Source organism: Cervus elaphus, chromosome 12, assembly GCF_910594005.1.
Source record: "Cervus elaphus chromosome 12, mCerEla1.1, whole genome shotgun sequence".
Lineage (NCBI taxonomy): Eukaryota > Metazoa > Chordata > Mammalia > Artiodactyla > Cervidae > Cervus > Cervus elaphus.
In genome coordinates, this window is record NC_057826.1 from 88,077,591 (window position 1) to 88,102,910 (window position 25,320).

At 39.7% G+C, this 25,320-nt stretch overlaps 1 protein-coding gene across 1 annotated transcript; it reads left to right on the forward strand.

Annotated features, from left to right (window-relative positions):
- The first annotated feature begins 571 nt into the window (after window positions 1–571).
- SPG21 (SPG21 abhydrolase domain containing, maspardin) lies at window positions 572–24,102 on the forward strand. Its single transcript, XM_043920575.1, has 9 exons — window positions 572–710; window positions 4,491–4,577; window positions 7,268–7,429; window positions 16,054–16,134; window positions 17,030–17,175; window positions 19,022–19,130; window positions 19,814–19,921; window positions 21,962–22,102; window positions 23,427–24,102. Exons 2-9 carry the CDS (start codon window positions 4,515–4,517, stop codon window positions 23,541–23,543), a joined length of 927 nt encoding a protein of 308 aa, XP_043776510.1. The 5' UTR covers window positions 572–710; window positions 4,491–4,514; the 3' UTR covers window positions 23,544–24,102.
- The last annotated feature ends 1,218 nt before the right edge of the window (window positions 24,103–25,320 follow it).

A 25,320-nucleotide genomic window follows, 5' to 3' on the forward strand; every position in this document is an offset into this window, starting at 1 on the left:
AAATCTGGAAAGGGAGATGGAGGTGTTACAGTGGAGGATTATGGGGGGCATTTGTGGCTGTGCCAAAATAAAAAAAATCTTGTCAAGAAAAGAGAGTATACAAAGCCCTGTTCATCAAAGCCTGTAACCCAAAGGAGTTCCCTCAAAGCTTTATGCCCCGAACTGCAGGCAGGCAGGTCCCAAGGGTCAGGCGCCCCTTTCTTCCAGTCCCACAACCTTTCCTTCGGTGCTCACGTCACATGAGTGACCTAGAACTGACCCTTGAGTCTCCCTGGGCCTCCTCCCCGCGCCCCCGCCCCCGCCAGAGCGGATGCCAACTCTGCAGCCGGCAGGATGCAGGGAGAACGCTGGAGTCTTCACCCTGTGGTCCAACCCGCCCCGTCGCCACGGTGACCGCCGGAGTCACGCAGCTCCACCCCTTCCTCGCTACGTGGCCCCACCCCTCCGAACCCGGAAGCTCGCGGCTCGCGCCAGCTGCACGAACAATTCCGGAGGAGGGAGGGCGGCGGTCGGGTCTCGCTCGGCCGCGCGCCCCGCCCCTCGGAGGCCGGCCCTCCAGTGCGCCCCCACGGCTCGCAGCGCTTACGGATACTGAGCGCTCAGGCCTCCAGCCCCGACCCGGGCCCCAGCAACCTCCGAGGCCGGCCCCCTTTCTGGAGGGAAGAGCCGCCTTGGGAGGAGGGACAGGGACCTGGGGGCGGCCACGGCAGGTGAGGGGTGGGAGAGGTCCTGGGAAGCGGGGGATGTGGGTGTATGATGTGTTTGTGGCCGCAGGTGAGAGTGGTTTGTAGTGAGCACGGCTGCCTCTGTCGGTGTGACTTTGTGAGTGTGGCCCTGAGTGGGTCGGTTCATGTGACCGTGCACGTGATTGCACGTCCCTGTGTGTGTCTAAGGGCGAGTCTGAGTTCATGGGGGTGATCGGTGAGCCTGTGACCCTGCCTTTGTGTGGTTGTCACCAGTGGGACTGGAAGAAGGTGGAGATCTGTGTGTGGTTCGCCTGGGGTGGGGGGTCGGGTACTTGACCTGGACATACTCCTGTAATCCCATCTTGGGGCTACACTGCTGCAGCGCAGGAACGCATTTTTCCTATAAACTTTGAAGACTCTGAGCAGACTAGTAATTTTGGAGATTGCACCTCAGCCTGAAAGTGATAAATGCCTTTGTCATTGCTGAGCACGGGCCAGGTGTGAGGAAAGTGGCAGGGCTAAGCTGTCTCACTTTCCTCTTCTCCTTGTCCTCAGGAGTCCTAAGTTCTGCATTTATGTTGCTTCTTTGTCTCCACCTACAATGTTCCAGCTCGTCTTGGCACAGAGCTTCAAGAGACTGAGGGGTAATTGAATAGCTTTGTGCAAATTTCCAAAAGCTTTAATACTAAGACAGGGTACAAGATGAGATGTGACCGTCGAAATGTCAAGTAGTCAGATTTTCCTCCCATGAGGTTTAGAAGATAATAGAATACATTTCTGAAGATAAGGATAAATCTTCCCCCCAGGAAACCTAAAAAAAGAATAGCTCTGTATTGGTGTGGTGAGGTATGGGGACTTGCATTAAAAAGCCAATGGCATCATCCAGAGACCCTTAGGTTCTAGGATTCGCCTTTGCTTGTATCAGTAAGAATCATAGATTGTCCGTATGTAGATCATATGATTGAGGAAAAGGATCAGAAAACCTGTGACTAGTTAAACTGGTTAGATGACTTAAACATTTGTAAAGGCGATTTCATTGGCTGTGAATTGGCAGGGTCTGTTGAAATCTTGAGGGATAAGTGGACTGTAAAGTGGCTGGTTCTGGTGAAACCTTGATGGAGAAGTGCATATAATTCTTGGTGCACACTCAAAACTGGCAGTTTTATCCTGGAACAGCACAAGGGCCAGAGAGGACTGAGTGTTCCCAGAGAGACTCACTGAGAAGGGGGTTTCCCTAAGCAAGATTAAGGGAAAATTCCTGCCACCCATTTCCCAGCAGCATGAACAGGTGCTTTTGTTTTTGGGAAGAATTGTGGGAGATCAAATCAGCGTTGAGCTCCTGGTCCACATTCTTTCTTATTTAATACCGATCAGTTGGATCACAGTCTCAGTGAACCTTTTTTTTTTTTCCCATATGCAGAATGTTCCCCTTGTGACTTGGAAAAGTATTCCCTTGTAGTGGATGAAAGAGAGCTAGGAGAACAAAATTCCTTTTCATACCACTCACAGCTGCTTTCTCTTCGCAGCAGTTTTTTTCCCCCACTTAAATGTCAGTTGGTCATATGCAACATTTGGTATCTATCTTACCTTTCATGTCCTGCCAAACTAGCACAAATGTTCAAGTCACTTGCTTCTATAAAAATTTAGTCACCGTTCAGTGGAATCTCTCCAACCAGTGAGATTAGTTATAAAATAAATGTTATAATATTGGGTGGTTGTGGCTAGTCCTGAAGACTGTGGTAAGGAACCTCTTTCTACTTACTCCTGAGGGAAGAAGTGAATGACAGTGAATGTGTGTGCCTGTGTACAATGTGTGTGTGTGTATATTTGTATGATAGTTTGGTTTGTATGTTGCAACTGATTCTAAACTATGAATCATTTATTTTATCCCAAGTTTGGTGAATCTAGAAGCAAAATTTCTGACGTTAGTTAGCTAAGGTGTTTTGAGTAGGTGTTTTGTTCTGATCTGTTGAGTAGGGATTTTTTTCTAAGCATGTTTTTGATATTTCCTCCTGTAGAATGGTGATTGTTTACAGTAATGGTATACTAGAAAATGTCTTGATGAGGCAATAGTTAGATGACATAGGAATAGTTCAAGTCTGTCCAGGTAGAAAATTTTCCAGAATTAACTATATGTGCCAGTTGCTTTCAGTTAAAAGCAGTGACCAGCTTAGAGAAAGACTATAGTTCAAATGGCTTCAGTCTTTTAACATGTTAGTATTTGTTAAGAGAAAATGGATATGCAAAGAATGATTTTCTTTATTTTAGTATGAATAAGAACTACATCCATGCACATTGATTGTCTGTATAATACTGGCTGATGATTTTCTTCGTATTTTAGAACCACTGAAGATTTCAATAAACTTTTCTAAGAACCATCCCAGCCTTGAAAGAAAAGACCAATTATTACAGTGTCAAGGTTGTAAACCTAGTTTAATATTGGATGTCTACATTTACCATCTCCTTGGGGTTCAGTGTAGTAACCCCCAAGGCTAGAGGTAACAGTTGAGATTGCTGAGTGCCCTGTGTTTTGAGGGAGCAGATGTGGAGGGCCAAAGAGGAAGATTCATTGACTTAAGAACCCCTGGCACCTGACCAGCCCAGAAAAGCCCCTCTAGGTTCTTAGTTCACAGTCAGCCTAAGACTTAAGTCCTAGGGTCTCAAACTCATCCTAGCCCTGCTAGGAAAATCCAGATTTGTGCTGCAGTAGAGGACATGATGCAAAGGAGCATTTGAGCCCTTCCAAACCAATAGGTAGAATTTCTTCGTTTGGCAATAAGAATCTGCAACAAGGAACTATAATTTTCAAGTTCCTGTTGTGACACAACATAGATTTTTAAGCAAACAGGGGCAGCTTAGAGGATGCCCAGCCAATGTAACACTCATAGGTACCCAGGTTAAAAGGGATTCTAGGATTGACTAGTTCTGCCTGCTTAGGATGCAGTCATTCATTTAGTCGACAGATAATGCCTGCTGTGTACAAAGCACTATTCTGCACTTTAGAGAGAGAGGAGTGAAACAATCCTAGATGAGAAAACAAGTCCCCAAAGGGTCAGTAACTTTTCCCAGGTCATAGAACTATAAAAGCTGGAAATCACTAAGCTCACAATAGAAGACCACTTGTTTTTTAAAGGCACATGTTTTATTTTGTTGCCTTCAGGAATGTTCTGGTACCTTATCATGGATCTTTCAGAGTATATTATATCACTTTTACCACATCCATATGAACAGCAAGTTTTTCCTGTATTTTGCATTAAAATCTATGTGTGTTTCTGAAGCTGTCTTCTCCTAGAGTTAGATTTATGGCATTTTATGAATTTATGAGGAAGCAGGCTTACATGAACTCCTTTTTCTAGTGTTGCCTAGAATTCTGTCAGACAGGAACATCTTTATTAACATAGATTCTTAAGGTTTTGTTGAAAGACAGGTTATTCTACTGCATTTGGAGTCATGTAACTAGGACAGGCAGTCAGGTGTCAGAAAGACTGTCCTGTGTCTGGTCCTGGTTTTGCAATAGCCATGGGATCTTGGGTAAGTCATTAACATTTTCTAGACCAGATTCCTCTTTTGGAGGAACTAAGGGGGTTGGAATAATTCTCTCTCAGGGTACTTCTTGCTTGCTCCATGATTATAGGATTTCACCAATTGTTTTCTGTAGTTTTAGTCTATGCCGACAAGGTAAAATAGCCCATTTCCTCGGTTTTACCTTTTAAAGTATTGTTGGTAGAACCAGACCAGACTCTACATTTAGTTCTGATGTAAACATGAATTCTTGACGTGAAACATCACATGCTTTTATTTCAGGGTTAACCTCCATTTCAGCTAACCATGGGAGAGATTAAAGTCTCTCCTGATTATAACTGGTTTAGAAGTACAGTCCCCCTTAAAAAGGTATGTATGGTTTTACTACACCTCTTATTTGCAAAATCTTGTATTGTTTTTCATGTGTGATTTAGACATTATGTCTTAGTAGTGTTTGAGAGTAAAGGTTATTGCCAAATATCACGACTGGATTGCAGAACATAACGTTCAACCCCTTCCCTGTCAAGTACAATCAACTTTTGAGACTCATTCAAGAGTAAAAGCGAGAATAACTGTACTCATTATTTTACAGTTGCTTTTACATATTCAAGCAAGCAGGAATACGAGTACTTCTCTATATAGTTTGGTGGAAAGCGTAAGCAACAGTAACTGTACAGTTAAGTGCAGTTAAATTCTATTAGAAACCATTTTCCTGTTCGTCAAGATTGAAGATTGACATTGTAGATCCTCTGTTTGCCATAATCTGTACTCATTCTGCCACAGTCATCTTTTAGAAACGTTATTTGCCTGGGTTGTCCAAAAACCCTAAACACTTATGTTGAAGTCTGTTGACTGTGAGTCTCAGATTTAATCCCAAATGCTTGGGGATCACACTCATAAAAGTTGTGTCAGAAAAAAAAAAAAGTTGTGTCAGAATAAAATCTTTGCTGATCCCCTTGCAGAAGTATTAAGAGTACTATGATCTGAAGATCATCTGTGTTTCTGTTAAAATTATTTTGTCAGGGTAGATAGCTGTGGAAGTAGCATGCAAGTTTGAATTAATAACAGAGTTACTCTTCCTATAGAAATTTGAGGTACACTTTCCATATACAGACAGAATACCTTCCACTGTTGTAGGAAGTCCCCAAATACCTTAATTATTTAAACAGTTTAACAAAGTGGGTAGTGGTGTGCTCATTTTACAGATGAGAAAACCAAGGTTCATGGAGGTTAACATGTTAAAGTCACATAGTCTAGTAGAGTTTGGGTTAAAAGCAAATCATCTGGCTTCAAAGCCAGAGCTACTTGGCAGCTTAGCAAAGGGAACCTGCCTTTATTCTTGTTACCTCGGGAACTACTGCCTGCACTAGAAGAAGAATTGCCCCTGGAGTCCCTCTGCCTTGTCCCATCCCCTCAAGTTATTCACAGGGGCTCCTCTTGATGAACTCACTCAGCATGCTAATCACTAGACCCAAAGCAACACAAACTTATCAAAATATACTTGGAAGTAGTTGTAGGAAGTAGTTTCATTGATGTAGTGTTCTCCTTTGGTCAGTTTGGTCCAAAAGTGATGAAAAGTTTGCTTGAAATTTCATAGTGCTAGATTTTAATTTCAGAAATCTGAATATCATATCTCATGTTTTATTACTAGAAGGTTGGAATCTACTGTATGCACTATCAAAGGTCACTAAGATTTTTTTGCTACAATCACAGCAAAAAGAAACATGAAAAGCAAAAATGTGAGTGGCAGAATCCAAAGGGCAAAAACATAATCATGAGATATACTGTCACTTGTGGAAGTCCAGAAAGTATTGGATAGGGCCCTCTAGACTTTGCCCTGCCGTGTTTGCCTGCTAAGTGACTCCAGTTAGCATGCTGCCACCCACATTGACACCATGGGCCCCACAGCTCTGCCAACTTGGAGCTCTCAGAAGATGCAACCTTGGGACTTCACTGGTGGTCCAGTGGTTAAGACTCCATGCTCCTAATGCAGGGGGGCGTGGATTTGATCCCTGGTAGGGAAAATAAGATCCAGCATGCCACATGGCATGGCCAAAGAAGAAAAAAAATAGAACCTTGAACCTTTTAATGTACAAGTAGGATAAGTATTGATTTGCATTGGCAAAAGTTCAAGCAGTTAATGTACTTTTCCAAATACCACCAAAAAGTCAGCCAAAGAGAACGAAAATTACCTATCATGCAGTGCATACTGTAGATAACACTTTTGACACTATTGAACACTCAGTATCTGCCAGACTGTGCTGAACACCTGATTTGTCTCAGCTCATATAATGCTCATCTTTTTCACTTACTGGGTCAAAAGCCACTAAATGAGGAAGGTTTCTGATGACCTTCCTCCTTCTCATCCCCTTTTCCCAAAAAATCCAATTTTTCCCTGAGCCCGTTCCCCGCACCTGACTGAATGGTTTGAAATACTCTCCGGGGACAATGACACCTACACCCTTCTCGTCCCTCCTCTCTAGCAGAGCTCTCTGTCTCAGAGGCTTGGGCTAGATCAGGCTCCTGAAGCATCTCACGAGTGGTCCCATCTCTACGTGGTTTCTCCCCAGAGCCTGGAGTCTTTTCTTTCTCTCGTCTCCCCTTTCACACACTAACCCTGCTGATCCCAGCCAGCCCTCTGGGCCAGTGCTGGAGAATGACTCTGCAAATTGTCCTCCTCCTACATGCATGCATGCACACACACAGCCAGAAATATGGGGAAGAATTAAGATGCCATGTGCAGAGTTTACTGTTTAATGGTAAACAAAATAAACTTCAAATAATCATGACTGGAGAGGAAAATTCCAAGCTGAGAGGAAAAGGAGCTCTTGGGAAAAATATAAAGCAGTTCCATGGACGATGTCAGTTCTGAAGAAGGAAAAGGAGACAAAGCTGTTTATTATATGTACTGGTCTGATGTGATTCCCCACGTTAGTGTGTAAACCACCAAGACAGTGGTATTAAAATTGTCAGCAAAATTACAGTGTCGAAATAACTATTAATATGTAAAATCAAATCCATGAGATTTTTCATTTTCTTCTTATAACTTTCCCCTCCAGATTATTGTGGATGATGACGATAGTAAGATCTGGTCGCTCTACGATGCAGGCCCCAGAAATATCAGGTGTCCGCTCATATTTCTCCCTCCCGTCAGCGGAACTGCGGATGTATTTTTCCGGCAGATTTTGGCTTTGACTGGATGGGGTTACCGGGTTATAGCTGTAAGTATTATTGATCTAGGATAACGATGCAGGTCCACACTTTCTGATTGTGTGTGTGTGTTTCTGTTTCCGAGTATAGTAATGGGTGTGTTTCTTATTGTAAAATGCTGTTTTTCATTTTTAAAATGTGAAAGGGAGTTTTTTGAAGGAAGGTGGTGCAGTTTGAAAACAAATGGAGGCGCAGAGGAGACAAACCTTTATTGAAGCTTTCTCTACCCTTAGCTTGAACGTGCATTTCCTGAATAAGTCTGACCAGTAGGAAGCATTGTTCTTGTTTATAGATAAGGAGGCTGCGGTCTGGACATTTTAGAGATGGCTGAGGGTCACACAGCTAGTAGGCAGCAGAGAGAGAACCCAGCTCAGTCTTCTGACCCCGTTTCCTCCCCCCTTTTATTCCATCACTGCTCGGGAGCAGCAAAGGGGACTGAAAGCTTGCTTTACTGTGAGTCTTTGACAGGTGAGGTAAGGTTCATTAATTAGCTCATATCCTTCACGTTTGGTTAAGAAGTTTTTTGTTTCTAATTGTTATCACTGAGTTTGGTCTAAATCTAGTTTTGCATTGATCGTTCTTTAATCTCCCTCTCTGGGAGGAGGGCATAGGTGGGAAGGCGCCGTTGCTCACCAAAGAGTGTTTGGCACGCCTTGACTAGGTCAGGACGGTGGACTTCGGTTTCCTAACTTCCCTGAAGCAGAGGCCCGGGCCTCGGAGCTAGCAGTTGTTTTCTGGGACCTAGAATGTTAACACGTGAATGGTACTCCCCATGGGACTGCTGCTGTTAGTATACATTTTATTTACTGCCTAGAGGAGAGACAGTGGAAACTGGAAATTCCACTGGGGCTGCCACCAACTGGGGTCACAGAAGATGAATGCAGTTCCTCTTCCTCCTGATAGCCCTGCTCTTTCTTGAAAAAACTAGTTACTTTCGGCCGCCTACTGACTTTCCCCCCAGGTCTTGTCTTCTGCAGCTAAATCTCTCCAGATTCTTTAACCATTCCTCATATGGTGTGTTGGAAGCCCTGCCACGTAATCCTCCCTTGTTCTGGGTTTCCAGTAATCCCTCTCTCTGGACAGCATTCCAGGAGAGGAGGGTGGTAGCCGCCCTCATCCTAGTCCTTTGCAGCTGAAGTGGTGACAATTTCTGTGTAGGTGATCGCTGTTGGTCAGCCAGGGAGAGGGAGACTGGGCAGCCCCCCAGCTGTCTGTCTCACTTTTGAGTGTTCTTCAAAGCAGACAGCATGGTTTTTGTTCTAAACTGACAGGGCACACAGCCTCGCCTTTTGCCTGGATATTTCTTCTTGCCCTCAAGCTTCCTGATGTGGGCATTCCCTATTTCTTAGCTAGATAAAGAATCAAGGAAAAAGACAGCAGTGTCTTCAAAATCACTTCGTCCTTGAGATTTGATCAAAATGCCAGGAGATTTCTGAAATTTTACTAGACATCTGCTAGTATCTAGCAGTTAAAATGGAGAAGGCAATGGCAACCCACTCCAGTACTCTTGCCTGGAAAATCCCATGGAGGGAGGAGCCTGGTAGGCTGCAGTCCATGGGGTTGCTGAGAGCCGGACATGACTGAGCGACTTCACTTTCACTTTTTGCCTTCATGCACTGGAGAAGGAAATGGCAACCCACTCCAGTGTACTTGCCTGGAGAATCCCAGGGACGGTGGAGCCTGGTGGGCTCCGTCTGTGGGGTTGGACAGAGTCAGACATGACTGAAGTGACTTAGCAACAGCAGAAGCAGCAGTTAAAAATGCAGGGATCCTTTTTTCATTTACATTTTTATTGACATAATTATAGATTCACTTGCAGTTGTAAGAAATAATAGAGAGATACCCCTTATATACTTTGCCCCATTTCTCCCAATAGTAACATTTTATAAAACTGTAGTAGAATATCACAGCCAATATTGATGTTAATATAATCCACCAACCTTGTTCACATTTCCAGTTTTACTCATACTCAATTGCTTGTGTGTATATTAAGTTGTATACAATTTTATCACCTGTCTAGGACACAAATTTTTTTAACTTAAGTTTTTTATTTTATATTATAGTTGATTTACAGTGTTGTCTTAGTTTCAGGTGTATGGCAAAGTGATTCAGTTATACATATATCCGTTCTTTTTCAGAATCTTTTCCCATATAGGTTATTATGGAATATTGAGTAGAGTTTCCTGTGCTATAATACATCTATTTTATATGTAGCAACACTACTATATATGTGTATATGTTAACCCCAAACCTCTAATTTATCCTTCCCCCAGCCTTTCCCCTTTGGTAATAATGTTTGTTTTCAAAGTCTGTGAGTCTGTTTCTGCTTTGTAAATAAGTTCATTTATATCATTTTAAAAAATTCCACATATAAGTAATGTCGTATGATATTTATCTTTCTCTTCCTGACGTAATCACTTACTATGATAACCTCTAGGTTCATGATGCTGCCGATGGCATTATTTCTATCTTTTTTATGGCTAAGTAATATTTCATTGTATACATGTACCACATCTTCTTCATCCATCCCTCTGTTAATGGACGTTTAGGTTGCTTCCGTGTCTTGGCTATTATAAATAGTGTTGCATTGAACATTGGGGTGCATGTATCTTTTTGAATTATGATTTTCTCCAGATATATGTCTAGGAATGAGATTGCTGATTCAAATAATAGTTCTATTTTTAGTTTTTTAAGGAACCTCCATACTATTCTCCATAATGATTGGACCAATTTACATTCCCATCAACAATGTAGGAGGGTTCCCTTCTCTCCACACCCTCTCCAGCATTTATTGTTTGTAGACTTTGATTATTGCCATTCTGACTGATATGAGGTTATACCTCATGGTAGTTTTGATTTGCGTTTCTCTAATAATTAGCAGTGTTGAGCATCTTTTCATGCGCTTTTTGGCCATCTGTATGTCTTCTTTGGAGAACTGTCTATTTAGATCGTCTGTCCATTTTTTAATTTTTGTCTTTTGCTGTTGAGCTGCGTGAGCTGTTTTGTATATTTTGGAGATTAATCCCTTGTCAGTTGTTTCATTTGCAAATGTTTTCTCCCATTCTGTGGGTTGTCTTTTCTCATTTTGTTTATTGTTCCTTTGCTATGCAAAAGCTTTTAAGGTCCCATTTGTTTATTTTTGTTTTCATTACTGTAGGTGGTGGATCCAAAATGATATTGCTGTAATTTATATCAAAGAGTGTTCTGCCCATGTTTTCCTTGAAGAGTTTTATACTATCCAGTCTTCATGTAGGTCTTTAGTCTATTTTGAGTTTACTTTTGTGTATGATTAGAGGATGTTCTGACCTCATTGGAACATTCTAGTGAATGTTCTAATTTCATTCTTTTACATGTAGCTGTCCAGTCTTCTCAGCAGCATTTCCATTGTGCATTCTTGCCTCCTTTGTCATAGATTAATTGACCATAGGCATTTGGGTTTATTTCTGGGCTTCTTATCCTGTTCCACTGATGTATATGTCTGAATTTGTGCCAGTACTATACTGTTTTGATTACTGTAGCTTTGTAGCATAGTCTGGAGTCAGGGCGCCTGATTCTTCCAGTTCCATTTTTCTTTCTCAGAATTATGTTGGCTATTTGGGGTCTTTTGTGTTTCCATACAAATTTTTAAATTTTGTTCTAGTTCTATGAAATACGCCATTGGTAATTTAATTGGATTTCATTGAATCTGTAGATTGCCTTGGATGGGATAGTCATTTTGACAATATTGATTCTTCCAATCCAAGAACATAGTCTGTCTTTCCATTTGTTTGTGTCATCTTCAGCTTCTTTCAGCAGTATCTTATACTTTTCAGAGTACAGGTCTTTTGCCTGCTTAGGTAGGTTTATTCCTAGATATTTTATTCTTTTTGATGCGATGGTAAATGAGATTGTTTCCTTTTTTCTTTCTGATCTTTCATTATTAATATATAGAAATTCAGCATATTTCTGTATCTGCAGAAATAAAAAATTTACAGATTTTTGTATCCTGCAGCTTCACCAAATTTGTTGATGAGCTCTAGTAGTTTTATGGTAGCATCTTTAGGATTTTCTATGTCTAATAACATGTCATCTACAAACAGTGACAGTTTACTTCTTCTTTTCCAGTTTGGATTCCTTTTATTTCTTTTCCTTTTCTAATTACTGTGGCTAGGACTTCCAAAACTATATTAAATAAAAGTGGTGAGAGTGGACATCCTTGTCTTGTTCCTGATCCTAGAGGAAATGCCTGTAGCTTTTCACCATTGAGTATGATGTTAGCTGTGGGTTTGTCATATATGGCCTTTATTATGTTCAGGTAATTTCCCTCTATGCCAACTTTCTGGAGAGTTTTTATCATAAATGGGTACTGAGTTTTGTCAAGAGCTTTTTCTGTATCTGTTGAGATAATCATGTGATTTTTATTCTTCAATTTGTTAATATGATATATCACACTGACTGATTTGTGAATATAGAAAAATCCTTGAACCATTGAGATAAATCCCACCTGATCATGGTGTATGATCTTTTACTATATTGTTGGATTCAGTAGTATTTTGAGGATTTTTGCATCTATGTTTATCCATGATATTGGCCTGTAATTTTCTTATTTTGTGAAATCTTTGTCTGGTTTTGGTATCAGGGTGATGGGGGCCTCATAGAATGAGTTTGAGAGTGTTCCATCCTCTGCAATTTTTTGGAATAGTTTAAAAAGATAGCTGTTAACTCTTCTCTAAATGCTTGATGGAATCACCTATGAAGCCATCTGATCCTGGACTATTGTTCGTTGGAAGTTTCTAAATCATAGTTTCAATCTCTTCTAATAGGTCTGTTCATGTTTTTTATTTTTTCATGGTGCAGTCTTGGAAGATTGTACCTTTCTAAGAATTTGTCCCCTTCTACATTGTTCATTTTATTGGCATATAGTTGCTTATAATAGTTTCTCATTATCCTTAGTATTTCTGTTGTGTCCATTTAATTCTCCTTTTTCATTTCTAATTTTATTGATTTGAGCCCTCTCTTTTTTCTTGAGTCTGGCTAGCTGCTGCTGCTGCTGCTGCTAAGTCGCTTCAGTCGTGTCTGACTCTGTGCAGCCCCACAGACGGCAGCCCACCAGGAACCCCCGTACCTGGGATTCTCCAGGCAAGACACTGGAGTGGGTTGCCATTCCCTTCTCCAATGCATGAAAGTGAAAAGTGAAAGTGAAGTTGCTCAGTCCTGTCGGACTCTTTGAGACCCCATGGACTGTAGCCTACCAGGCTCCTCTGTCCATGGGATTTTCCAGGCATGAGTACTGGAGTGGGTTGCCATTTCCTTCTCCTAGTCTGGCTAGAGGTTTACCAATTTTGTTTATCTTTTCAAAGAAACAGCTTTTAACTTCATTGACCTTTTCTATTGTTTTCTGTCTCTATTTCATTTATTTCTTATCTGTATGACTTCCTTCTTTCTACTTACTTTAGATTTTGTTTTTCATTTTCTAGTTGCTTTGGATGTAAGGTTAGGTTGCTTGAGACTTTTCTTGTTTCCTGAGGTAAGATTGTATTGCTATGAACTTCCATCTCAGAACTGCTTTTGCTGTGTCCCATCAGTTTTGGGTTATTGTGTTTTTATTTTCATTTGTCTCTAGGTATTTTTTGTTTCCTCTTTGATTTCTTCAGTGATCCATTGGTTGTTTAGTAACATACTGTTTAGCTTCCACTTGTTTGTTTTGCTTTGTTTTACAGTTTTTTTCCTTGTGGTTGACTTAATCTCATAGCGTTGTGATCAGAGAAGATGCTTGATCCGATTTCAATTTTCTTAAATTTACCAAAGCTCACTTTGTAGCCCAGGATGTAATCTGTCCTGGAGGATGTTCCATGTGCACTTGAGAGGAATGTATATTCTACTTTAGGATGGAATGTTCTGTAAATATCAATTAAGTTCATTTGGTCTAATGTGTCATTTAAGGTTTGTGTTTCCTTACTGATTTTCTGCCTGGATGTTCTGTCCATTGATGTAAGTGGGGTGTTCAAGTCCCCCACTATTATCATGTTCCTGTTGATTTCTCCTTTAAGCAATTGCCTGTATATTGAGGTGCTGCTACGTTGGGTGCATATTTATTTACAATTGTTATATCTTCTTCTCGGATTAATCCCTTGATCATTATGTAGTGTCCTCCTTTGTCTCTTTTAACAGTCTTTATTTTCAAGTCTATTTTTCAATCCCTGGATCTTGTTTTTAATTCATTCAGCTAGTCTGTTCTTTTGGTTGGAGTATTTAACCCATTTACATTTAAGATAATTATTGATATGTATGTTCTTATTGCTGTTTTTGTTAATTGTTTTGGATTTGGTTTTATAGGTCATTTTTCCCTCTTTCTCTTTTTTTCTCTTCTAACCACTCCAGTATTCTTGCCTGGAGAATTCCATAGACAGATTGTCTGGGGCTACAGTCCATGAGGTCACAAAGTCAGACATGACCAAGTGGCTAAGATACTTTCACTTGTGATTTGATGACTATCTTTAGTGTTTTGTTTGGATCAATTTTTCTTTTCTATGTGTATCTATTGTAGATTTTTGGTTTGCAGTTACCATGAGGTTTTGATATAGTGTGCTCTCTCTCTATATATATATGTATACACACACACACACACACGATTGTTCTAAGTGCTGGTCGCTTAATTTCAAATGCATTTCTAATGTCTTGCCTTTGTACTCCTCTTCTCATGATTGCTGGGTTTGACATCATATTTGTGGATGATTTCCTACCTTTTACTGTATGTTTGCCTTTACTAGTGAGCTTTCTCATTTGTAATTTTCTTGTTTCCAGTTGTGGCCTTTCTTTTTTGTCTAGAGAAGTTCTTTTAGCATTCATTGTAAAGCTGGTTTGGTGCTGAATTCTCTTAGCTTTTGCTTGTCCATAAAGTTTTTGATTTCTTCACTGAATCTGAATAAGAACCTTGCTGAGTAGAGTATTCTTGGTCGTAGGTTTTTGCCTTTCATCACTTTGAATATATTGTGCCACTCCCTTTGGGCCTCGAGTAACCATCATTACTCTGAATTCTTTTTCAGGTAGAGTGCCTATCTCCACTTCATTTGTTCTTCTTGGGTTTTATCTTGGAACATATTTCTTTGCCTATCATTTTGTCTAATTTTCTGTGTTTGTGGCCTCTGTTCCTCAGGCGCCTCTTTATGGTTTTTTCCTTGGGGATAGACTTTTTTTTGGTAGGCTTAAGCCTTTTTTGTTATGGTTGCTCAGCAATTAGTTGTGATTTTGGTGTTTTTGTGAGCGGAGGGTAAGCTCAAGTCCTTCTACTCCGCCATCTTGTCTCCAGCTTTTTTCCCCCCTTTGTGTTTATAGTCTCTCTTGCTAAGAGTGCCAGATGCAGAGGCCTTCCACCTGGCACTTTAGGCCAGAGTTCCTGGAGTGAAACCGCCACACTCAACACCTCAGCTCTGGGACACTCCTTAGGGCACAGACTTTTTTAAATTAAAGGATTCATAAAAATGTCATCTCCTTTCTTTTAGGCTATCATCTGACTCAAATTCTCAAATTTTTGCTAGGAAGAGTTTGTTCTCCATCCTGCCTCAGAAAAGTGGAATCGTATCCATGAATGGAATTTTAATAGTAAAACTAACAGTTTGCATCGTATCTGAAATTACCCCATAATTTACATGGTGTTTTCTATCCCAGTGATTTGTCATTAGCCAAATGAATCTAAGGGATTAAAACAGCAAGCCTTTAAGATGAGTCTTACATGTATTAAAGGGCACTCTTAGGTGACAAGCCTGAGTCCCCTAGAAAGGAGTTAGTGACTTATGTTTCTTTTTCTTCATTATTGTCAGTGTTAATGGGTTACCTAGGGTCAAGCACCAGAGAAGGCAATGGCACCCCACTCTAGTACTCTTGCCTGGAAAATCCCGTGGATGGAGGAGCCTGGTAGGCTGCGGTCCATGGGGTCACTAAGAGTCGGACACAACTGAGTGACTTCACTTTCACTTTTCACTTTCATGCATTGCAGAAGGAAATGGCAACCCACTCCAGTGTTTTTGCCTGGAGAATCCCAGGGATGGTGGAGCCTGGTGGGCTGCCATCTATGGGGTCACACAGAGTCGGACACGACTGAAGCGACTTAGCAGCAGCAGGGTCAAGCACCTGAAATGTTTGATCACAAACAAGAGTACTACAAGAAGTCAGATAGAATGACTGAGTCAATAAAGGAGAGGAACAATTTTATTGAATACTCCCTTAAAGAAATGCTACCAAAAAGAGAGGAAACTCTCTGTAGAAGGATTTCTAGTTCTGAGCCATAATTCAGAATGAAATTTGTTTAAAGGGAAAACAAAATTTTCTTACTTGAATAGTTTCTGCTCTGTTCACCCTTGAACCTCAGAGTTTCTTAGCTATTTGGAAAGGAAATTGATGTGAATTGAAATTGTTGTATATGTAGTATCACTAGAGTATGATTTTTATTTTTATTTTTTTAATTGTTCTGTTAGATAAAATTGGAATTTTGAAGTCTAGGATAAGATGAGAGCTTACTTGCCCATGTTTTGAAAAAGGACCAGGGATTGAGCAAATGAGAAATACTGTTGTGAGAGCCCTAAATTTTTCAGATACACATGAGTTGTGTTTTACTGTTACAGTTTTTAAAATAAATTTTAAAATTGTTGTATTCTAGTTGCAGTATCCAGTGTATTGGGACCATCTTGAATTCTGTGATGGATTCAGAAAACTTTTAGACCATTTACAACTGGATAAAGTGAGTACCTTGAAACTAGTTACTCACATGTGATTTTAATGCAACATTTACATCATTGTCTGGTGTTGTCTTTTTTTTAATAACAGCTCTTTTGAGCTAGAATTCACATACCATACAGTTTACCCTTTTAAAGTGTATAATTCACTGGTTTTTTAATATATTCAGAGATATGTGCAACCATCACAGCAGTCAGTTTTTGAACATTTTTTCCACCCCAAAAAGAAACCCCAGACTTAGCAGTCACCAGCCTTCTTCCTCCCTGGAGCCCTGTCTGTGGATTTGCCTGTTATGGATATTTTATATAAATATAAAGATGTAATTTGTGGTCTTTTGTGACTGGCTTTTTTCACTTCGCGCAAGATTTTGAAGGTTCATCAATGTTGCAGATTCTATCAGTAATTCATTCCTTTTAATTGTTAACTAAAATCCCATTGTATGGATAAAACACATTTTATTTACCCATTCATCACTTGATTTGTTTCCATTGGTCTAGTTATTATGAGTGATGTTGCTATAAACATTCTTACACAAACTTTTGTGTATACAGATGTTTTCAGTTCTCTTGAGTACATGTCTAGGAGTGGAAATACAGAATTACGAAATTAAAATTTCAGTTTTCTTAAACAGAAACTACAAAGTAGTTTCATTTTCTAATATAATCTGTGAATAATATTTTTTTTAACTAATATAACATATGCACCATTGTATTTTTTCTTGACAGGGTACAGACATTGCATTTAAATACAGTATTTCCTACACTTCTAACTGCTGAAAATATTTCAGTCTAATGACTGATGATAACATTATATTCTGTGGTTGGTGATAATTAAAACAATGTTTTGGTACTTCATGATCAGTCATTGTTTTTAGGATCCTTGTGTTTGTTTCCAATTAGGTTCATCTCTTTGGGGCTTCTTTGGGAGGCTTTTTGGCCCAGAAGTTTGCTGAATACACTCACAAATCTCCCAGAGTCCATTCCCTCATCCTCTGCAATTCCTTCAGTGACACCTCTATCTTTAACCAAACATGGACTGCAAACAGGTAAGAATGGGAACATTCGACCAACAGTTTTGTTATTTTCAGTGGAATTGAAAATATTGATGTTTGGTTTTTTGAAGCATTAGGGAGGGAGGGGCCATATATATTTTTGTCTTCTGAAACCATCCTGGCTTTTAGCATTAGAAACAGTCACCCTTGCAAAGGAAAAGAATTGGAAGACTTCTAACTTCAGGGGTTCCCGTTACTCTAAATTATCATCTGGCTTGTTTAATATAGTTCGTATGCCTTTACAGTTTCCCTTCAGCGCATGTCTCACTGATACTGTGTTCTGCTTGTTCCACTTAGTATTTTGTGTACAGAGTTCTGTGTAATGACTGTTACAGTTTTTTAAAGGCCTTCAGCTTCTCTCAGTTTTTCACCAGGTTCTACTGTAAATCTTTGTGTGTAAATTACTTTTGTTCCTCTCTTTCTGGGTTATTTCCTTGAGATAGGTTCCCCGAAATGGAGAGACTGTTTAGTTCGCCTGGCACTTTCACAACATTAGTCTGCTTTTTAGAAAGATGGAAAGGACAGAATGCTTTGCAAGGCAACCAGTGGGGTACCTGCTATCTCTGAGCCATCCCTTCATTGATTTTATCATTTGAATTAGTTTTATAGATGTCTAATGGTACCTTAAAGCTGACTTCACTATATTTCTTTCATTGCTAGCAAGGCTAGGCTTTACCCCCCAAAAGCAGCCTATTGACTTAACTTACCTGAGTGATCAGATTGGTTTTCATAAAATGTTCTAGGTAAACATTGTTTTCATGGTTTTCACAACTACTTACTGTTGCATTCTGATTTTTTAAAAAATGTTTCCTGATGTTTTCTCACTTGTTTATGCAGCATTTGTATATCAATTTCCTGTATTCATTAGACAGATAGTTCATGTCCAGATGATGCACAAAAAGTCATTCTTTTTTGATGATTTTTTCATGTTGTTTTGATTGTCAGAAGCCAAGACTTCCCCCACTTGGTGCTCTTGCATATCAGGAATTTTTTTATCAAATGTCTGAGTTCTTACTATGTGCCACACAGAGGCTTCAGGGGTGAACAGAGCCAAGAGGATGACCCCCCACCCTCCCACGCACACACAGAAAACACCCAGGCAGCATCCCCTTTAGAAGTTAAGAAGCTGTTGGGATGGGTTGGAGTAGAGAACTTAGATCACTGAAGGTGACTGAAAGTAGGCCAGCTGGTCCTTGTGAGGGAAGTTTACTGAGAATGTACATCAGAAGGTGGTCTGTACCTTTTATAAGTCATTTTCAGCATAGGTTTAAAAGAATTCATGTTTACCCTATATAAGGGCTCCCAATGTAATTAATGGAGTAAACTCTAACTAAAGATCACGTGTAGAAGTACATCAAGATTGAATTGCCTTGAATTAGCCCAAGAATCCACTAGTAGCAATAGTAGGTATAATAACTCTGTGATTTTACTGTTTCGAAAACTATCCTTTAATGTTAATCAAAAGGTGATATGAACCTTAAGGTTGATATGGTAAGTGTTCAGTTCTCCACAAGTAGCTTAGCCATTGAAAATAAGACCAACTAGAAAATAAAATCTTGAAATTATCAGAATGTCTATCTCAGTAAAAGCATTTTGAAATATTACTTATAATTATTCCAAATCCTCAAAAGTTTGATCATATGAAACCATAACTGTTTGGGAACTTGAGAATGCATTTATAAAAACTAGATGCTTCAAAACTAGCTCTTTGAAGGAAGCAACTAGGTTTTTTAAATCTCTAAATCCCAAATGCCTAGCTAATACAGAGCTTCATATTGAATAAATACTTGCCACTCATGTAAGTTTAAATGATCAGGGTTTTTTTGTTTCTTTCTTACAGCTTTTGGTTGATGCCATCATTTATGCTTAAAAAAATAGTTCTTGGGAACTTTTCCTCTGGCCCAGTGGACCCTATGATGGCTGATGCCATCGATTTCATGGTAGACAGGGTAAGGATCATGACCTTGGGGAAGGGGACACCTTGTCCTGGGAATTTTCATGTCTCCTTGGTTCCTGAGAAATCCCTGTCTCGCTCAGTGTGTGTTAGAGGTGTTTGTTAACCATTTTTCCATATTAACTTTAATACATCCAGATGGATATTATAGCTGCTGAGTAATTTATCAGAATCATTTGGGGAAATTTAAAAAATACAGATTCTAAGGCTTCACACGAGACCTTGAGCTGGAATGCCTGGCCGAGGGCTCTGGGAATCTGTTTTTACCTCACTTCTCCACTTCTAGCTTCCCAGGCCAGTGTGATGGAGCGGGTTTGTAGATGTGCATGTAGGAACTACTGGATAGGTGATTTTTCCTGAGGCCTCTTCCAGCTCTAAGATCACTGAAATGTTTCTCTGTCTTCACTGAGCTTCTGGAATGGGCTTGCTACCCACAGGCGCCTGGTTGAAGAGGCAGCTCAGGTTGAGGGTTGTGGAAGGCCAGGCGCCCAGAACAGAAAAATATCACCACTTCCAGGGCCCAGTTGTGGTCTCAAATACATTGTGTCTCCCCAGTGGTTAACTTACTGGCCTCACCACACATAATGCCACCTTTATAAATAGGATATTATCTGTGGATCTAATGTAAATGTGAAAAACAAAATTTTGAAAAAACTTTACCTGTGTTTTTTCCTGCAGCTGGAAAGTTTGGGTCAGAGTGAACTGGCTTCAAGACTTACCCTGAATTGTCAAAATTCTTATGTGGAACCTCATAAAATTCGGGACATCCCTGTAACCATTATGGACGTAAGTTTTCTTTCAGTAAAACAGATGCTTTACCTTTTTTATATGTATATGTCAAGATCCACCTTACAAATCATTGTACGATTTTTCAGTGTTGCTTCAAACACTGCCTTGAATTTGTTTTTACCACCTGCCTCCCACACAGCTTTTTCAATTTCAAAAAAAATCTTTTATTGCTTATCCTGTATTTTTCCTGGAAGGAATAACACCATTGAAATAAAAATGAATTTAAATAAACATGGTAGTCCTTACCCATTCTGGTTTGCTTTGCTATTCTTTTTAAGCTGTTACTAATCTGGACAGCAAAATGAAGGTGCCAGAATTCCATAAAGTCTAGTTAACACAAAAGCTTGCTTCTTACATGTTTTTTAATTGTAGTAAAATATACATAACAGAATTCACCTTTTAAACTATTTTTAAGTGTACAGTTCAGTAGCATTAGGTATATTTATAGTGTGGTCCAACTGCCACTGTTATCCATCTCCAGAACTTTCCATCATCCCAAACTGAAACTCTGTACCCATTAAATAATAACTCTTCATTCACCGTTCCCCCTAGAGACCCTAGTAACCTTTGTCCTACTTTTTGTCTCTATGAATTTACCTGTTCTAGGTACCTCATGTAAGTGGAATCATATAAATATCCTTTTGTATCTGGCTTGTTTCACTTAGCATATTTCCAAGCTTATCCATGTTAAAGCATATGTTAAAAATATCCAATTATCCTCCAACTAAAAATAAATTTAAAATTTAAAAAAATCGTTCCCTTTTCCAGTTGGATAATATTGCATTGTATGTATATACCACAGTTTGTTTATCCTTTCATCTGTTGATAGACATTTGAGTTGTTTCCACCTTTTGGCTATTGTGAATAATGCTGCTGTAAATATTGGTGTGCAAATACACATTCAGGGTCCTATTTTCAGTTCTTTTGGGTGGTGCATACCTAGAAGTGGACTTGCTGAATCATTTGATAATTCTGTTTAACTCCTAGAGGAACTGCCTTATCATCTTCCATAGGGGCCATACCATTTTACATTCCCATTAGCAGTGCATTAGATCTGCAATTTCTCCATATCCTCGCCAATATCCTTGTTATTTTCTGTTTTGTTTTTTTTTAATAGTGGCCACCCTAATGGATGTGAAGGGGTATCTCACTGTGGCTTTGACTTTTTATTTTAATCATATAGCTGTTCTGTCTCACAATAGATTTACTCCTAAATGCAAGTAATAAGGTATTTAAATTAAGAACTGATTTTTATCAGGAAATTATTATGAACATGTATAATAACTTACCATTTTCCACTATAATTGCTACATTCCAACATTTACCATGACACAGAGTAAGCTTGTCAATACTCTCAAAGAAATATATGGTCTTCACAGTACATTTGCTCTGCCTGCACTTTCAAAGTTATGTTCATCACTTAAGTTCATGGTCACTTTAAAATGTCTACAAGTTTTAGCAAGGTGGAGATGCACCTATCTTTATTTTCATGTTTCTTTTGTTTCTTTTATATTATTTGAATAATTTTTGCATGAGTTTGAACATAAATTTGTATGAGTATTATAAGATTCTTGAATCACATATGCAAACTTCCAACGGTGGCTCCCCCAGGAAAGGGTCTGGACTTTTTATCTAATATTCTTAATTTTTTAGATAATTATTTTCACGGAGCATATCATACATATAACTGTTTTTAAATTAATACTAAGTTCTTTTGGGGTTTCATGATCTTTTTGAAACTGGTATTTTCAATGATTGTTTGCTATTAATGTTCTGTTAGTTTAATTAACTATCTTTGAGAACAAATGAAATTCATGGTAGAATTTTTTTCCCCTAAACAATGCAAAAGACATTTGGCAGTAAAATCTATGTCTTTTACTTTGGAGTTAGAGTCACTAGGGATGAGCAGAAGGGGGGTGGCCCAGGCTGCAGAAAGGTTCAGCCATGTCTCCTGAAAGGAGTGCTTAGGGGGGACACTTTGCTTAATGTGCAAAAAACACATTGAAATAACAGTTTTGTCCTCATGTTCTTTTAAAGGTGTTTGACCAGAGTGCACTTTCAACTGAAGCTAAAGAGGAAATGTACAAACTGTATCCTAATGCCCGGAGGGCTCACCTTAAAACAGGAGGCAATTTCCCATACCTGTGCAGAAGTGCAGAGGTGAATCTCTATGTACAGGTAGGCCCTAGGTTGGAACCCAGAGCACTTTGAATGCAGGGTCTAAGGTTTGAAACATAGAGCTTTTTGGTGGTGGTGGAGAGAGAGAACTACAGAATTCTCTGTAGGAATGAAGCACTAACTTGATAAGGTGGTCTCCATGAATAAGTTATAGAATTCAAGCATGGTAGAGACACCTGGGTGACTGTCTGCCCACTCTGCCTTTTCTATGAACCACAGGCCTGAACTCACACACTGAAGTTGCCATTTGGTACCATGGAACCTTGGCTCCCAGATTGAAGGAATTCAGTCAGAGCAGGACACCAGACTTTTTAAGTCATTTTATGGAGTCAATCTGAGTCCCATGAAGTGACTTCTTGGTCTAATTTTAATGCATTAAAACACACACACAGTCTTAACACACACCACCTCTTCAAATACCTACCTAAACTGATATTAGAATAGTGGTGAGAAATGGCTGCTTTGCAATTTGGCAAATAGTATCAAGAGCCTTAAAAAACCAGTCATGTTATTTGATCCTGTCATCCACATGTGGTTACAGATCCTAAGGAGAGGATTGTAAATACAAAACAACCTGATTCCCAGAGACAGTCATTATGATATTAGAACAGTGGAGGATGGGAAGGACCTGATTCACAGCAGCAGAGGAGAAGGGTAAACGCCTGCTCGAGAAGCAGCATGCCGCAATTTAAAATGTTAGTAAGAATATGTAGCTGCCCAGAAAGACTGGTTACATAATGATTTTTGACATTTTTGTTTTCTAATTTTCCTCTAGTTAGTATATATTACTCTAATTTTTTAGTGTGTATATATTTATTTTTATTGAGGTATAATTGGTTTTTGGCTTCCCTGGTGGCTCAGATGGTAAAGCATCTGCCTGCAATGCAGGAGACCCACGTTCGATCCCTGGGTCAGGACAATTCCCTGGAAAAGGGAATAGTAACGCACTCCAGTATTATTCCCTGGAGAATTACATGGACAGAAGAGCCTGGCAGGCTATCGTCCACAGAGTTGCAAAGAGTCAAACACAACTGAGTGACCTAACACATACATAGTTGGTTTATAATGTTATTTTCACATGTTCTATGTAGTGACTCAACATTTTTAGATTACAGATTATATTCCATTTAAAGTTATTGTAAGATAATCACTATATACCCTGTGATGTACAGTATCTCCTTGTGGCTTATTTTATACATGGTAGTTTTTACCTTTTGACCTGTACCCCAATCTTGCCCCTTCCCTGAGTACTCTGTAATTTTAGAAGTAGAAATTATTAATATACGACAGTGATGTTTAAAATAATCATGCTGCATTTCTGCAGATACATTTGCTTCAATTCCACGGAACCAAATACGCAGCTATTGACCCATCGATGGTCAGTGCCGAGGAACTCGAGGTGCAGAAAGGCAGCCTTGGCATCAGTCAGGAGGAGCAGTAGCTGTTAGTGACGAATGGTCCAGCGTGTTTGTACAATCAGCGACATCAGTGCCCGCCAGTCGGCCTCTCTTCGGTTGGTCAGGTTCACCGGTTATCACTGTGTTTGGAACTAGGACTGATGGTCATCTTCGTGACAGGCGGCAGCTCTTCTAAGCCAGTGTAACTATTTCCCCTTCAGTTTTTTTAGCTTTTGAACTTAAGTACTTTTGGAGACTCCCATTTTAAGAACTGTGAAAATTTTACTACCAAAAGTATTTACCCACTGTGTTCTTATTTGTTAATTTCTTGGTTTGGGGGTTTTGTAGATTTTTTTCCTTTTCTTTCTGTCTTCCTTTCTTCCTGTTATTTGCTGTAAATGCCGCACAGCCACATTCTGTATCAGCACATTTGTTTTTTTATGCTTTCTTGGTTATAACAGTGCCAAGGCCGTCACCCACTGTTTGCTCTCCTGCCAATCAACTACTTCTAATTTCCAGTTGAGCCAGTTGTTTTTAGTTTTGGCTGTTGTCTTTCTACCCATTATAGTCTTTGGAATAAAATTTCAATTTCAGTGAGTTGAATTTTATGATTTTATGATTTTTATGGCTTTTATGATTATCGCAGCTGCCAAAAGGGCTGCCTACACATAGGACTCTGAGAAACAGACTGTGGTGTTTGCCAAACCTGTGTAACTTTTGGTAAGTGACTTAATCTCTCTAAAGCACACTTTGCTCATTGTTAGATTACAAAAACAGTCATTTACTGAGCTGCTGCTCTGGCAAGGTACTTTTCACACCTGCTTTTTGCCCCCTCAGTGGAAAATTTTAAACACACATAGAGAAAATAGTATAATGAACTACATCTCCATCAGCTTCAAAAATTATCAACTCATGGATGGTGTTGCATCATCTCTTACCCCACCCTCACTTTTTCAACACATACTTGTATCACTGGATTATTTTAAGGCAATTTCTGATATCTTATTTCATCTGTAAAAATTTTTCTGTGTACCTCCAAGAGATAAAATAATGCTGTTATCACACTTTAAAAAGTTCAGCAATAATTCTTTCATACTAATATCCAGTCAGTGTTCCTATTTGTGATTCCCTCATAAATATCTTTTAACAGTTGACTTGTTCTACTTAGCTTCCAAAGTTCACGCTTTGGAAGGACCAGAACCGACCAAAAAGATCCTCCACGACAAAAGATATTAAGAAGAAATCACAACCAGATGGGTAGGAGGGGCACAGTTGCAATATAGCCAAGTCCCATACCCCCAGGTTGGGGACCCACATACAGGAGAATTATCATTGCAGAGGTTCTCCCAAAGAGGGTTCCAAGCCCCAGGTCAGGCTCCCCAGCCCAAAGGTCCTGCACTGGCAAGATGAGCCCCCAGAGCATTTGGCTTTGAAAAGCCAGCAGGGCTTATTTCAGGAGTGCCAGAGGGCTGGGGGAAATAGACACTCCACTCTCAAAGGGTGCACACAAAACCTCACATGTTCTGGGTTGCAGGGCAGGAGCAGTAATTTGATAGGATCCTGGGTCAGACCTACTTGCCTCTTAAAGGTTCCTGGAGAGTCAGGAGGCAACTGCAGCTCACACTAAGGGCATAGACACTGCTGGCAGCCAATCTTGGGAGCTCGTTCTACCACGTGGGCACTGGTGCTGGCAAGTGCCATCGTGGAGTCCTCCCTCTAGCCTGGCCCTGGTTCAACGGCCTGCATGCCCCACTGCTGGGATGCCCTAAGCCAAGAGTTGAAAAATATAGTAGAGGAAATCAACAGTAGAGTTAATGCTAC